Consider the following 12,280-nt stretch of genomic DNA (forward strand, 5'->3'; position numbering starts at 1 on the left):
ACAGAATTGAGATTTTAATGTCAAAACAAATGCTCCAGCAGGCGTCTCCAACTGTTTAAAAGAGTTGCAAAACTCCAGCATCTCTGATTTCTGCTCGTAAAGTTGCAGCAATCAGAACGTCAGAGTTTATAAAGAAAACAGTGTGTCCAAATCTTCTGCTCACCAGTTGGATCTGGGTGTTTTATCACCGGATAAATCGAAATCTTATCAGCGGAAAACTTGCCGCCTCGGTCAGAAGAGTCAAACACACACATCTCCAGTGACAGGTTGTTTCCAAGACTTTGACAAATTTGTTTGCCTTTCATTAAGCTTCTCTAAAACTGTTTACCTTCTTTAAAGGTTTTTATTGCTTAGACACAAACAGGCACAGAAAGTCTCCCTTTTCATGTAAAAACAACAGCTGAAAGCTTCATTTTACGACGCTTGAAGGGATTCTGCCGTCATCACTCAACAACAAATTAAAATGGAAGAATCAGCCAAATTTTTCAACTATTTGTTCATGACTTTTTGAGTTCATGACCTTTTTAAAAGCATGCGCAGCACTTTCAGCGTCCAGCAGCTGATGAAACTCACGAGCAGGTCCAACTTTTTTATGCTTTTTGGCTGCAGGCGAATTATTTTACTCTGAGCACGCAGATAACAGGAAGAGACATCAGCCATCGCAGCTGAGTGTTTACTGTCCTTTTAGTTCAGATATATGTTTGTTTAATCCGATTAATTATTTCTGCTAAAGATTTTAAGCAGAAACTAAAAAGGTAAGCTTATATAAATAAAAGCCCAGCTTTCCTTAAAGGAATGCATCTTGTCTGCTTGCGTCTTATCCTGAAAAATGAGCAAGTTTTAGCTTTTATGGTTAAATCATGAAAATAACATTATTAATGACTGCACAAAATATCACAAAATATGAGTTGTGACTCTCAGCTACTGCCTCACCAAACTTTAGCTTAATAAATAAATTAGATTGACTGCAAAAGTTCATAAGCTGTAGCTGCATATTCAAAGATTTCATTAAAATCCATCCAGCGATTCATGAGATATTTTGCTAACAGGCAAAGTTAATGTCAAAGTTTTAAACAAAGATCCTGCACAGTTTGTTAGAGCTTGGAGTAGTTGTTATGGATAATGCTCAGCTACTACCACACCAATTTTTATTTCAGTATCTGTAGAATTGGCTGAATTAGTCATTTATGTGTTTGCTCCAATCATTCGCTGCGGCGGCCATCTTGAATTCAATCGAGTCCAAAAGTTAATCAGGTGTAGATGGACATCTAGTGATTACTCTCTAAGAGTTTCATTAAAAAGTGTCCAGTGGTTCATCACCAACACCAGCCTTTCATGGCTGGAAGGAAATAAATAAACTATCTGTAAAATTTAAAACCGATTCATGTGAAATGTTTTCCGTCTCTCCCCAGGTTCCAATCTGATCTGGATGGACGATGTTGCGTGCACGGGGACTGAAGACACCATCCACCAGTGTAAGTTCTCTGGTTGGGGCAAAACAAACTGTGGCCATGTTGAGGACGCCGGTGTGACCTGCATCACCTGAACGTTCAGGATGGTGGCGCCGCTGAGGCCGCAGACGTCTCCTCTGGGAGACGCTAACCTGCGCTTTTCTTTTACCAGAAGTGATATATTATCGGCACTTTGCTCAAAGAAAGTGGCGCCTTAACCGGACAAGCAATCATTTGAGCACGGACTTGTTCCCGAGTGATTTTCAGCTTCAGGACTGAACCACGGGGAAGCTTTCACCTTTATCATTAGCTGCACCGTACGAGCAGAGATCACGTTTGGATGTCGACAACAGCATTTTAAAGTCGTTCTCTGAGGATCGTTTCATGCCTCGTTGATCTCAGATTATGAAGAACTCGACAGCACCCCCTTTACAGAGCATCATTTTATCTAACAGGAGGCAGAAATGGCTCCTAAAGGAAACAAACTTTATTTTTTTTAGGTTTACTAACAGCTGCTTTTCACAGTATTACACGGAAATGGTTTTTAAGCATAAACGTTGTGCCTTATATTTTGTAAAATAGCCTTGAGTAATAAAAATTCATGCGATGATTTGCAGGTCCACAGGTCCAACAGCAACTGGAATATGAAATTTATATTCCCCAAAAAATTGTTTTGTGAATTCTAAATGTTTTAAACCGTTAACTAATATTTACTCTTCCTTGTATAAGAGGTCAGTACTCACATTAAAAGTGATCAAAACTCTTTATTTTTCCCGGATATATCGAGAAACTTCTTATTTTAAAACTGTTGATTTCATACTAAAACATGGAAGAGGATAAAAAGGAGCTTCAGTATTTTGCTCACATGATAATTCATGAAACTTTTCCCAGATTTTATATGTGAACAACTCTTTAAAAACACTCTGGATGTGATCGAGGAGAAACTCCTCATTTTACTTCTTTCAGTAAATGTTGGTCTTTTAACCCCATTTTTTTTTATTAATTAATGTTTCAAACAACCATAAATTTGATGATTTCCCGTTTAGACGTTTGTCCTAATAATCTTCCTCTGGATTTTCATTAAACCCATTAAAAACTAACATATTTAGTTGTTTTCACTTAAAACAAACCTTTATTTACTGTAAGTACACAATATATTTTTGTTATATTGTAGCTTAACTTGCAAATCATCACTTAACGTTAATCATAAGCAGTTTTTTTAAAAAAATAAAGAATTTAAAGGGATAACACAGATATCTTTAAGGGGGTTCTGTAAAAAGGTTATGAACAATTAATATCTTACATGTCGTAGATGGCTTATTGCCCAGATTTGATTTGGAGAAATTGTTTTATTTTGACCAGATTGATGAGCTACTGGCTAGTCGGAGCAGGATGAAGACCAAAGCGATTTCTCTCAAAGTATAATTTCCTTTACGGCTGCATCGGTTGGTCAACTACAGATTTTTATTGTCGGCACATCGTTTACAGAGGTATTAATAAAACCGAACCACATCAGTGTTTTATTTTTCTGTGGAACATCTGGGCCATTGTCGTCTCTGTTTGCCAAGATTGCGCACAATTTAAAAAAATAAGAGCGCTGAGGAGGAGGAGGACAGAGATTGAGCTTCCTGGTAAAACAAATAGAGGAGGGGAACTTTTCAAATCCTTAATTTAACTAAAAACAAACAAAGCAGATGTCTCTCCCCACGGCAGCACAGCTGCAAATAAAACCCTGCAGCTCAGACGGCAACTTTTACTTTGGTAAGTTAAAATTAGTGTTGCGTTGGCTCTTTTTACCATTTAAAGTCCATTAATGTTTATGTCAGTTCAAATGACTGTTAAACGAAACTTCATTTCAGTTGTGTTTACAAATCTGACGTGTTAAAGGCGGTAAATGATTGAGGGGAAGTTTCTGCACTGATATTTGTCTGTTCTTGCAAATAATCACAAATTAAATGTAAATAGAACATCTGTATAAATTGGCTGTGATGTAAAAGTTTATAATTTGGGTTTTGCTTGAACTGCTACAACATCTTTTAGCTCTGAGTTTATTTGTTTGTTTTTAAAAATGCCAGCAGTCCCCTTTGGTCCTGGCCTTGCTTGGACTAGCCTTTAGCTCGTTAGTTCGTTAGTTCAGAAACCCATTTATACAATTTCTGCTCTGTACTGCTTTAAAAAAATGACAATCCAGACTTTGCGTTCAGTCCTGATGGGCCTCTGTTTTCCTGCAGAGGAGATACTTTCAGTTTTTAACCCCTCTCTGAAGCAGCAGGTGAAGACGATGTTCAGGACCAGCTCATTTTAAAAACCTAAAGAAAAAACAAAGGTTGTGTGAGTTGAAACAACTTTTCTGTATCTTATGAGACACCAAACACGTTGGTTGCAATATGCAGTTTCACCACTAGATATCACTACAGCCAACACTTCCACTTTAATTAAACCATCAACAGACTTTTTATTGAGTTGTATTTTTTATTTTCAGAAAGTGGGAGCAGTTAAAGTCGGATAAAAGGGACTAAAGATCAGTTCATAAAATCAAACGAGCAGCAGGGTAACTTCAAGTTAAGAAAGAGGATAAAGTTGCTTTAATTTACTTGGATCTGCTTGTAAATATAAACTAATAAAATCAATGTATTTGTTGGCTCCTTGAAGGCAGAATTCCTCTAATTCTTAACTGAGCTACATTTTGATTCATTAAAGTAAAAATGTTTTTGAATTTCCTCAGATCAAAGTTTCATCTACATGAGATCAGTTTACTAGAGTGTAAAACATATTTTTAAGCCTAAGAACACAATATAAACAAAGTGCACTTAAACACCTGAATGTGTAATGTATATGAATATGAAACTGCCTGCATCTGTGTGTTTTATTGTCCGTTTGCAAAATATTTCATGAACCGCTGGATGGATTTTAATGAAACTCTGAGAAATTAATCCTTGGATGTACGTCTACAACAGATTAACTTTTGGTGTCAAGACAATTAAAAATGGCAGCCACAGATAATCAACCATAGCAAACACAACAATTGTTATGATTCAGTCAGTTTTACAGATATTGAGCTAAAATTGTGTGTGGTTGTAGCTGAGAGTCATCCCCAGCACACACCCTAAGGGCTAATAAATCTCATGAGATTTTATTGATTTGTGCCACTACGACGCTACAAATGCACCGCTGGAATAATAAACCGTTCAAACAGGTCAAATCTGTTGGGTTTTTTTGCTCACATGTGGATGAGAATTTGAAACAGACTCGTACAGAAAGATGAAACGTGTGGAGGTGTGCTCTGGACAGGAATCACATGTATGAACGTTTCCACATGTGAGAAGGACGAAGACGAGTCACCGGATCAGCCTGAGGACTTGACTCACGGCAGAATGGTTCAATTTATACTCTTTATTTGAGACATCAAAGTCTGAAGGTACGAGAGAGGAAAGGTTTTTCATGTGTTTGTCTGAATAAAAATGAAAATTGCCGTATCATATGGGGATGAAATCAATGTTAAAAGTTGTTTGCTGCTCTTTTATAATAAAAACAGACTCCAGCAGATTTAATTTTGTTATCAACTCTTACAATGTGGCCAACAAACAAAAACTACACCGTTGGGGGTTGTTTATATGTTTGGAGGTTGTTGAACTTTCAGAAGATCGTTAAAGTTATACTTTAAAATCTTTGGCTGCTGTTTTATTCAAGACCACCTTAAAATAAAAACAAACTGGGGGTGTTTTGAAGCTTTTGCACAACACTGTAGGTGCACCAAAGAATATATGCGAAGTAGTGAGACCTGTTTGTTTTTAGCAGGAGTTTTCAACAGTGTTGAGTTAAAAAGAACAAGGAGGGCAGAGGCTGCATGTTCAGCTAAATATGTCGCTCATAAGCTGCAGTCCTGTTTGGTTCCAGATGTGAAAAACCACAATCAGAAGTAGATTTACGACACATAAACCCTGCATGATCCTGAACTTCAAGTGTTCAGATTTTATGACCATAAGGCTGCATGAAGTATTTATCAATAATATGTGTCTTATATGGTGTATTACTGTTGTCATTGCTGCAGAAGACTGTTGTTTTCTAATCCTAGGGGCAGGTTCTGTTTCCTTATCAGAAACTAACCCATCCTACTTTTATAAAGTGCACCAAAACATGTGGCAGCAGTCCTCACAAACATGATCTCATTTTGCTTCAAGGGGAAAAAGGAACTGGGAGAAAAATAGAAAGTCCCAGTCTTCCCTTCCATGTCCGTTTGTCATCAGACCACATTCCTGCTCCTCCTCCTCATAATGAAATGGTTATTTTTTTTCACACAAAGGGAAGATTGAGCTGCGAGACTCTCTTGCTCTCTCTCTCTCTCTGGAGTCTTTCAAAGAGATGAAACAAAAATGGGCTCACGAGGTCAACTTCACCGTCACCATCGAGGAGATTCTCTTTCAACAGAACCTTGATGTTGTTGAGAAAGCAGGTCTTTGGTAATGAGGCAAATTTCAACCAGCATAAATGTCCCACAGATCCAAAACAAAGCAGTCTTTTAAATGCAGGTGACAAATTGTAGCTTTTGCAACACAATCAGTTTTTTATGTGAGATTCTGACAGAAAACCACATTAGAAAATAGACTTATACAAGCCAGAGGAGTACAGACTAAGTTTTATAGTTGTTGTTTGATTTACAGTGATTTAAAATAAAATACTTTAACCAGTTGCTATTTATCTACCTGTGACTTGCTAACAAATTAGTGATATAAATGCATTTTTTTACACATTCTGCCATGGACTGGCTACACCTGTCCTGCACCTGATTTATCCAACATTATAAAACATGACTGCCCTCTGCTGGTGGGAAGCTGCACTACAACTTTCATTATTTCTGATTGTGTATATATATACATATATACACTATACAAAGGAAAACAAAAGTTTTTTAAAACAAACGTTTTTTAAAACTTTTTAAAAACGTTTGTTTTGTATAGTAACTGCTATGTAACTGCAACTTTGTAACTATAGTAACTGCTATGCGATAAACGTAAATGAAGGACGTACATTCTAAATATACGTCATGACGTACATTCTAAAATATACGTCATTGCGTGAACGTGCTCTCAGTTTGTCCCTCTTCGGTATCCGTATCCGCACCGGTTGTCATTTTGAATCTTCGGCGCGGTTCAGTTCGACTGCGGCTGTCTTGTCTTAATCAACTGAGGTAACTTTTAACGTTATTCGATTAAACATTAGGTATTTATGTCTCAAAACAAAGACACGCTAACTTGATTTGTCTATAAAGTCAAAGGGTATGCTGTGGGAAAAAAAAGTAGTATGTTCACGCTAATTTTAGCCGTTATTTAAAGTTAAGTTTGGCTGCTTCGTTGTGGGCCGTTTGATATCCGTTTACCAAATGTTGGCAGAAACGTTACTTACAAGTTAACTGTTTTAATAATTTCTATTTTAATCAATTTTGAAGCTACCTACATCTGGTAACGTGTCTACAAAAACACCAGGGATTTAACGTTTCCCACTGACGCCCTTAATGTTCGTCCGTGCCAGCCTCCATTCAGAATTTGGCAATTTGCTTGTTATTTTATGTCCGAACAAGCAAAGATAACTTTATACATAGTGTTTAGACCCTTAAATACTTGGACTTTAATTCGGTGGGCATTTCATAGATGAAGATTTTGTTACTAATGAAATATACTGTTTTAAGTGCAGTTGTACAGTAAGTGATGGTTAGGGTACTTGAGAGTAGTTTGTTTGTCAAATAGAGCTCAGGTTAACAGTTTTGTTCCCACACAGAATGGCCGCATCTTACAAATGCCTCAACGAAGATGGATTCAAAACCCCTAAAAGTGTCCGGACTAGGAGTTCTGGAAGCAGCAGCAGTGGAGGTGGTGGTACCCCCATCACCATACCTGCCTCACCTTTCATGAAGAAGCTGGGATGTGGGACTGGAGTCAACGTTTACCTCATGAACAGGTTTGTTTTTTATTGTTTGGGTACTTTTATAGCTCCATCGTTTGTTTATCTGATAGGTTTGTTTCAGTTATTAGACTCACATCAGGAATTATTACAATAAACCTGGTTTTATCTCATCTGGCTGTGTGCTTTTCATAAAAAGAATGAACATTTTTACCTTTTTTTCTTTATAAGTCATCGTTGATTGTGTTGGGAATCACGTTAGATTAGAAAAGTGCTTTGTTTACATTGAGTGCGTGCCCAAATTTGATACCATTTGATATAGTTTGCAGTGATTACCTTTAATGTAATGACTCTTTGTCTCCTTGTAAAATATCACAAACATCTAATGCTAAGAAATTGGGAAAATAATTGTACTATTTGTTTTTTTCTACTTTTACTTACTTTTAAACCTATTACGCATGAGCTGTGTGCTTTTGAAAGGATAAATCCTCTTAAATTCCAGAAAAAAACTATATATTTATCATTCTTGTAATGTTTCTTAAACACTGAAGTTTAACTGTCTTTAGGGATTTTTTCAAATTGAAACAACATCATCTTTGTCTGATATTGTGCAGTATCAAAGTAAAGAGTTTTAATGCTGTGGTTTCTTTTATTTCTTTGTATAAATGTAAATTCAGAGTGGGAAAGATGAACGCATCGCCCTGGGCTGTGAAGAAGATCAACAGTAAATGTGAATCCAAACAGGCAGCTGTTTACCAGAAGCGCCTCAACGAGGAGGCAGAGATCCTAAAGGGAATTGATCACCCAAACATTGTTGGTAAGACAAAAACCAAGCGCAGCGACTCTATGCTGTGGTTTGAGAAAAATAAATTAGGAATATGTAGAGTTTATGCAAAGAGAAGAAGGATGGAAAACACCCATAAGAGGCTCATAAACTACTGAGCCGGCTGGCAACTGTGTTTAACTCCAGCTAAAAACCACAAATCCTTGATTATAAAAATATTAAACAGGAATATTTGCAAGTAAATTCACTGAAAAATTCACTTAGCTTAATTTAATGTACATACAAAAGAAGCAAGTTTTTAAATGCTCTTGATGCTCTTCAAATAATAAAAATCAGTGTTCTTGGAGAAATAAAATCTGTGTATCCCGCAGCCTTGCATGCCAAAGTTCCTTCAGAGCTTATAGTATGTGTTGAGGATAACTTTCAGCTACTACCACACTAAAAATCAACTCAATATCTGTAAAACCTCCAGTTTTAGCCTCAGGCAAAGAATGTAAACTACACTGAAGGGTCATTTAGAAATACTGTGCAGACTTGGAACATTATCAGAATCCTTGCAGCAGTTCCTAACCTGGATTCTCAGGTGACCTGCTTCAACACACCTGATGTACGTGAACGGGTCATTAACGGGTTTCTACAGAACTTAACGACATGCCGAGGAGGTAATTCAGTCATCTGAATCAGGTGTGTTGGAGCAGAGAAACATGGAAAACATGCAGAGGAGTGGACCCTTTAGACCAGTGGTATCCAATCCTGGTCCCGGAGGGACACCGTTCTGCAGGTTTTAGATGTTTCTCTGCTCTTCAGCAGGTCCTCAGGTTCTGCAGCAGCCTGTTAATCACTCAGTCATTCAGATCAGGTGCATCAAAGCAAAGAAACACCTAACACATGCAGGATAGAGTCCCTCCAGGACCCGGTCCGGACACCTCTGCTTTAGACCAAGGTTGTTTTTTATGAAGTCATCTTTGATAGTACATGTTGTGCATTTTTGAAGTCTGTGAGCTAAGTTTGGTAAACTCTGCAAACATTTGTTAATTTTTAGCAAATGAGACACTGATCAGTGTTGGTCCTCATGTGGTAATCCCAGTTAAAGTAATCTGTTTGGTACCGGTACTTTAGGTTCTTCTGAAGACAAAATAAAAGCCCAGCATTGAAGGAATGCATATCACCCGCCGCCTTTCATGCCAGAGTTTTAGACTCAGATTATCCTATGTTAAGAAATTACAGAATTAGAAAACAATGTTTTGCATCATCTCCCGCTCCGTGTTGAGGATGATTCTCAGCTACTACTGCATCAAATATCTGTGAAGTCGACTCAGTTGTAGCTCATTTTTTGTTTGCTAAGGTCAAATATCTGTGGCGGCCATCTTAAATTAGATTGATTCCAAAATTTAATCAGTTGTTGATGATTGTTTACTGAATATTTCATTAAATCTGTCCTTTTAATGAGATAAGTTACTAAGAAACAAATGTTGACTCCAAATAGTTAATGGCAACATTTTCAACAAAGATCCTGAGCAGTGGTTTGGGGATCAGTCTCAGCTACTACCACAGCAAATTTTAGGTCACTATTTGTATATTTTAACTGAGTAATAGTCATTTTTGTGTTTTCTAAGGTCATTTAGCTGCCATCTTGAATTGGCTCGGCTTCAGAAGTTAATTAGTTGTAGATGTACATCCAGTAATTCCTCCCTGCAAGTTGCATTAAAATTCATCCAGGGGTTTAAGTGATATTTTGCTAACAGACACTAACATTATCGGTCTGCTTTCACCTTTCGTTGGCGTGCGTTAATGGTGACAGAACATATTGATCCTAAAGGTTCTTTCAACTTTTCTGATCGTTCCAGTTGATTTAAACGGTTGGGCTGCTTCTTGTAGTCTGGGGCTAATTTCATGCGTCTTTGTGTCGAAATGAAGGTTTCCGTGCCTTCGCTACAGCCAAAGATGGCTCCAAGTGTTTGGCTATGGAGTACGGAGGAGAGCAGTCGCTCAACGACCTGATCGAGAAAAGAAAGGAGGACGGACTGAAAGCGTTTCCTGCTGCCGCCGTGGAGAAGGTGGCTCTGCTTCTGGCTCGTGGCCTCAAGGTGAATTATCTACATTCACAGATGACGTAACAATCAAATGTCCTTTAAAATTCTGTTTTACCTGAGTTAAATGTTGTTTAACTGTCTCTGCAGTATCTTCACAACGAGAAGAAGCTGCTGCACGGCGACATGAAGTCGTGTAACGTGGTCATCAGAGGCAACTTCGAGACGGTGAAGATCTGTGACGTTGGCGTTTCTCTGCAGCTCGATGAGAACATGAAAGGTAAACTTCACTTCTTTACCACCAACTGTGTGCAGGACGGTTTATAACATTAATTAATGTTAATATTTGACTCCGAAATGCTCAAACGCAACAAAAACGAGCTTTCCAGATTGAGAAATTTGTTAGTTCTTAAGATAGTTTTGTAAAATTCATTTTTGTTTGTTTTTTCTAGAGGATGCTCTTTAATAACAGCTGTTCAATGAAGTCTGACGCCTCAAAAATGAATCAAGACAGTTAAAAGGTTGTTTTAAAAGTGTATCTGAGGCTGGTTCAGTATTTTGCATAAAGAAATTAACGTAAAACAGATATTATGTTTTTGTATCATGACCCACTGGACAAACATCTCCATCTGGATAAATCCAGTTCAAGATGGCTGTCACTACTAATTAAAACAAAAATGGCTTTGACTCTGTTGTTTCTTTTAGAAGTTGAGCTAAAATTCGGGCACAACACATACAGACACAACTTTGGCTTTTAACTGTCTCTTTTTAACACAATTTGATCTTAATTGATAGTTTAAACCCTCTGTAGCCACACGAAGCTGCAGTCCATCTGTAATCTCTCGTTGCAGGTTGAGCTTTCTGACACTAGTGTGGTAAAACATAAAATTACTGTTTTTAATGAATATTTTTATATTCTTCTGTCCTCAGTGTCTGACCCGAAAGCGGAGTACATCGGCACAGAACCGTGGATGCCCAAAGAAGCTCTGGAGGGAGGAGAGATCAGCGATAAGGCCGACATCTTTGCCTTCGGTCTGACTCTGTGGGAGATGATGACGCTGGCGATGCCTCACCTGGAGATACTGGAGGACGATGATGATGAGGAGGAGACAAATGAAGGTGAGCTGAAATCTAAAGACAACATAAATAACTGAACAATTAGACGGTAGATTTATTATCTTTAAATTGGGTCCAAACAAATCATTTAATTGATTGATCCTACATTAATTTACAATTTAGAAAAATTACCATGTTTTTTTTATTGCTTAAAATTTAGTTTATATTTTGGAATTTGTTACATTAATTTGAATACATAAAGATTTATTAGGATCAATGATTGAGTAATAAAAAGGATTACAAAAGGCTGCGACACAAACCTAAATATTTCATCTTTTTTCCACTAGAGGGCACCAAATTCTTAATTTCAAAAAGCAACTTTAAAGATACTGTAAACACTTTTTTTTTTTTATCTGCATATCCAGAACTCATTACATCATTTCCTGTTAGCTGAACCCTAAAAGTGTCTCAAATAAAACCCGAAACGTTTCTGTTCCAGACGACTCGACAGAGGTGAGTTTCGACGAAGACGCCTACTACGAGCGCCTGGGGACGAGGCCGCCGCTGGACGTGGAGGCTCTGGGCGCCTCATACCGCCGGGTGGTGGAGCTCTTCTGTCTCTGCACAGAGGAAGACCCCAAGAAGAGACCATCGGCGGCGCAGATCGTCCAGGCTTTGGAGGACAACGTCCCGCTGGACAGAGATCAGTGCGAGGTGATTATCGACTGATTAGGAAGATTTAATCTGCTGGGACATCTCGTAAATATTAGTGATTATCTTTAACATTTCATCTTAAAATTCTTGTTTATTTCTCCATTTGATGGATGTAAAAACCAAAGTCTGTCTTTTTCTATCCACTATTTTCAACTTTTACTGTAAATGTTCTACTTTGCTTTTCTGTTTAGTAAACTTTAATTTAAAAAAAAAAAGAAAGTTTAAGTTGCAGATTCTTTAAAAAACTACTTTTTCTGTTTGGAGCTATTAGAACTTTGTGGTCTTTAGTAGCCAAACAAAAAAAACACTTTAATGCCCCCAATCTTTCAGTCATGTAACAACACAGC

The 12,280-nt window shown here is 37.6% G+C and overlaps 2 protein-coding genes across 2 annotated transcripts in view; both read left to right on the forward strand.

Moving 5' to 3' along the window:
• Nucleotides 1-4,023, forward strand: part of scara5 (scavenger receptor class A, member 5 (putative)) — a 61,882-nt gene extending 57,859 nt beyond the window's left edge. Inside the window, exon 13 of the mRNA XM_017438169.3 lies at nucleotides 1,413-4,023. Coding sequence (XP_017293658.1) covers nucleotides 1,413-1,546 — 134 coding nt within the window. The 3' untranslated portion in view covers nucleotides 1,547-4,023. The remainder of the gene's footprint in view (nucleotides 1-1,412) is intronic.
• A 2,494-nt stretch (nucleotides 4,024-6,517) lies between these two features.
• pbk (PDZ binding kinase) lies at nucleotides 6,518-12,108 on the forward strand. Its single transcript, XM_017438152.3, has 7 exons — nucleotides 6,518-6,639; nucleotides 7,227-7,406; nucleotides 8,027-8,166; nucleotides 10,051-10,220; nucleotides 10,314-10,443; nucleotides 11,094-11,282; nucleotides 11,719-12,108. The coding sequence occupies exons 2-7, from the start codon at nucleotides 7,228-7,230 to the stop codon at nucleotides 11,946-11,948; spliced, it is 1,038 nt and encodes a 345-aa protein (XP_017293641.1). The 5' UTR covers nucleotides 6,518-6,639; nucleotide 7,227; the 3' UTR covers nucleotides 11,949-12,108.
• Nucleotides 12,109-12,280: the final 172 nt, after the last annotated feature.

This window comes from Kryptolebias marmoratus, linkage group LG19 (assembly GCF_001649575.2).
Source record: "Kryptolebias marmoratus isolate JLee-2015 linkage group LG19, ASM164957v2, whole genome shotgun sequence".
NCBI lineage: Eukaryota > Metazoa > Chordata > Actinopteri > Cyprinodontiformes > Rivulidae > Kryptolebias > Kryptolebias marmoratus.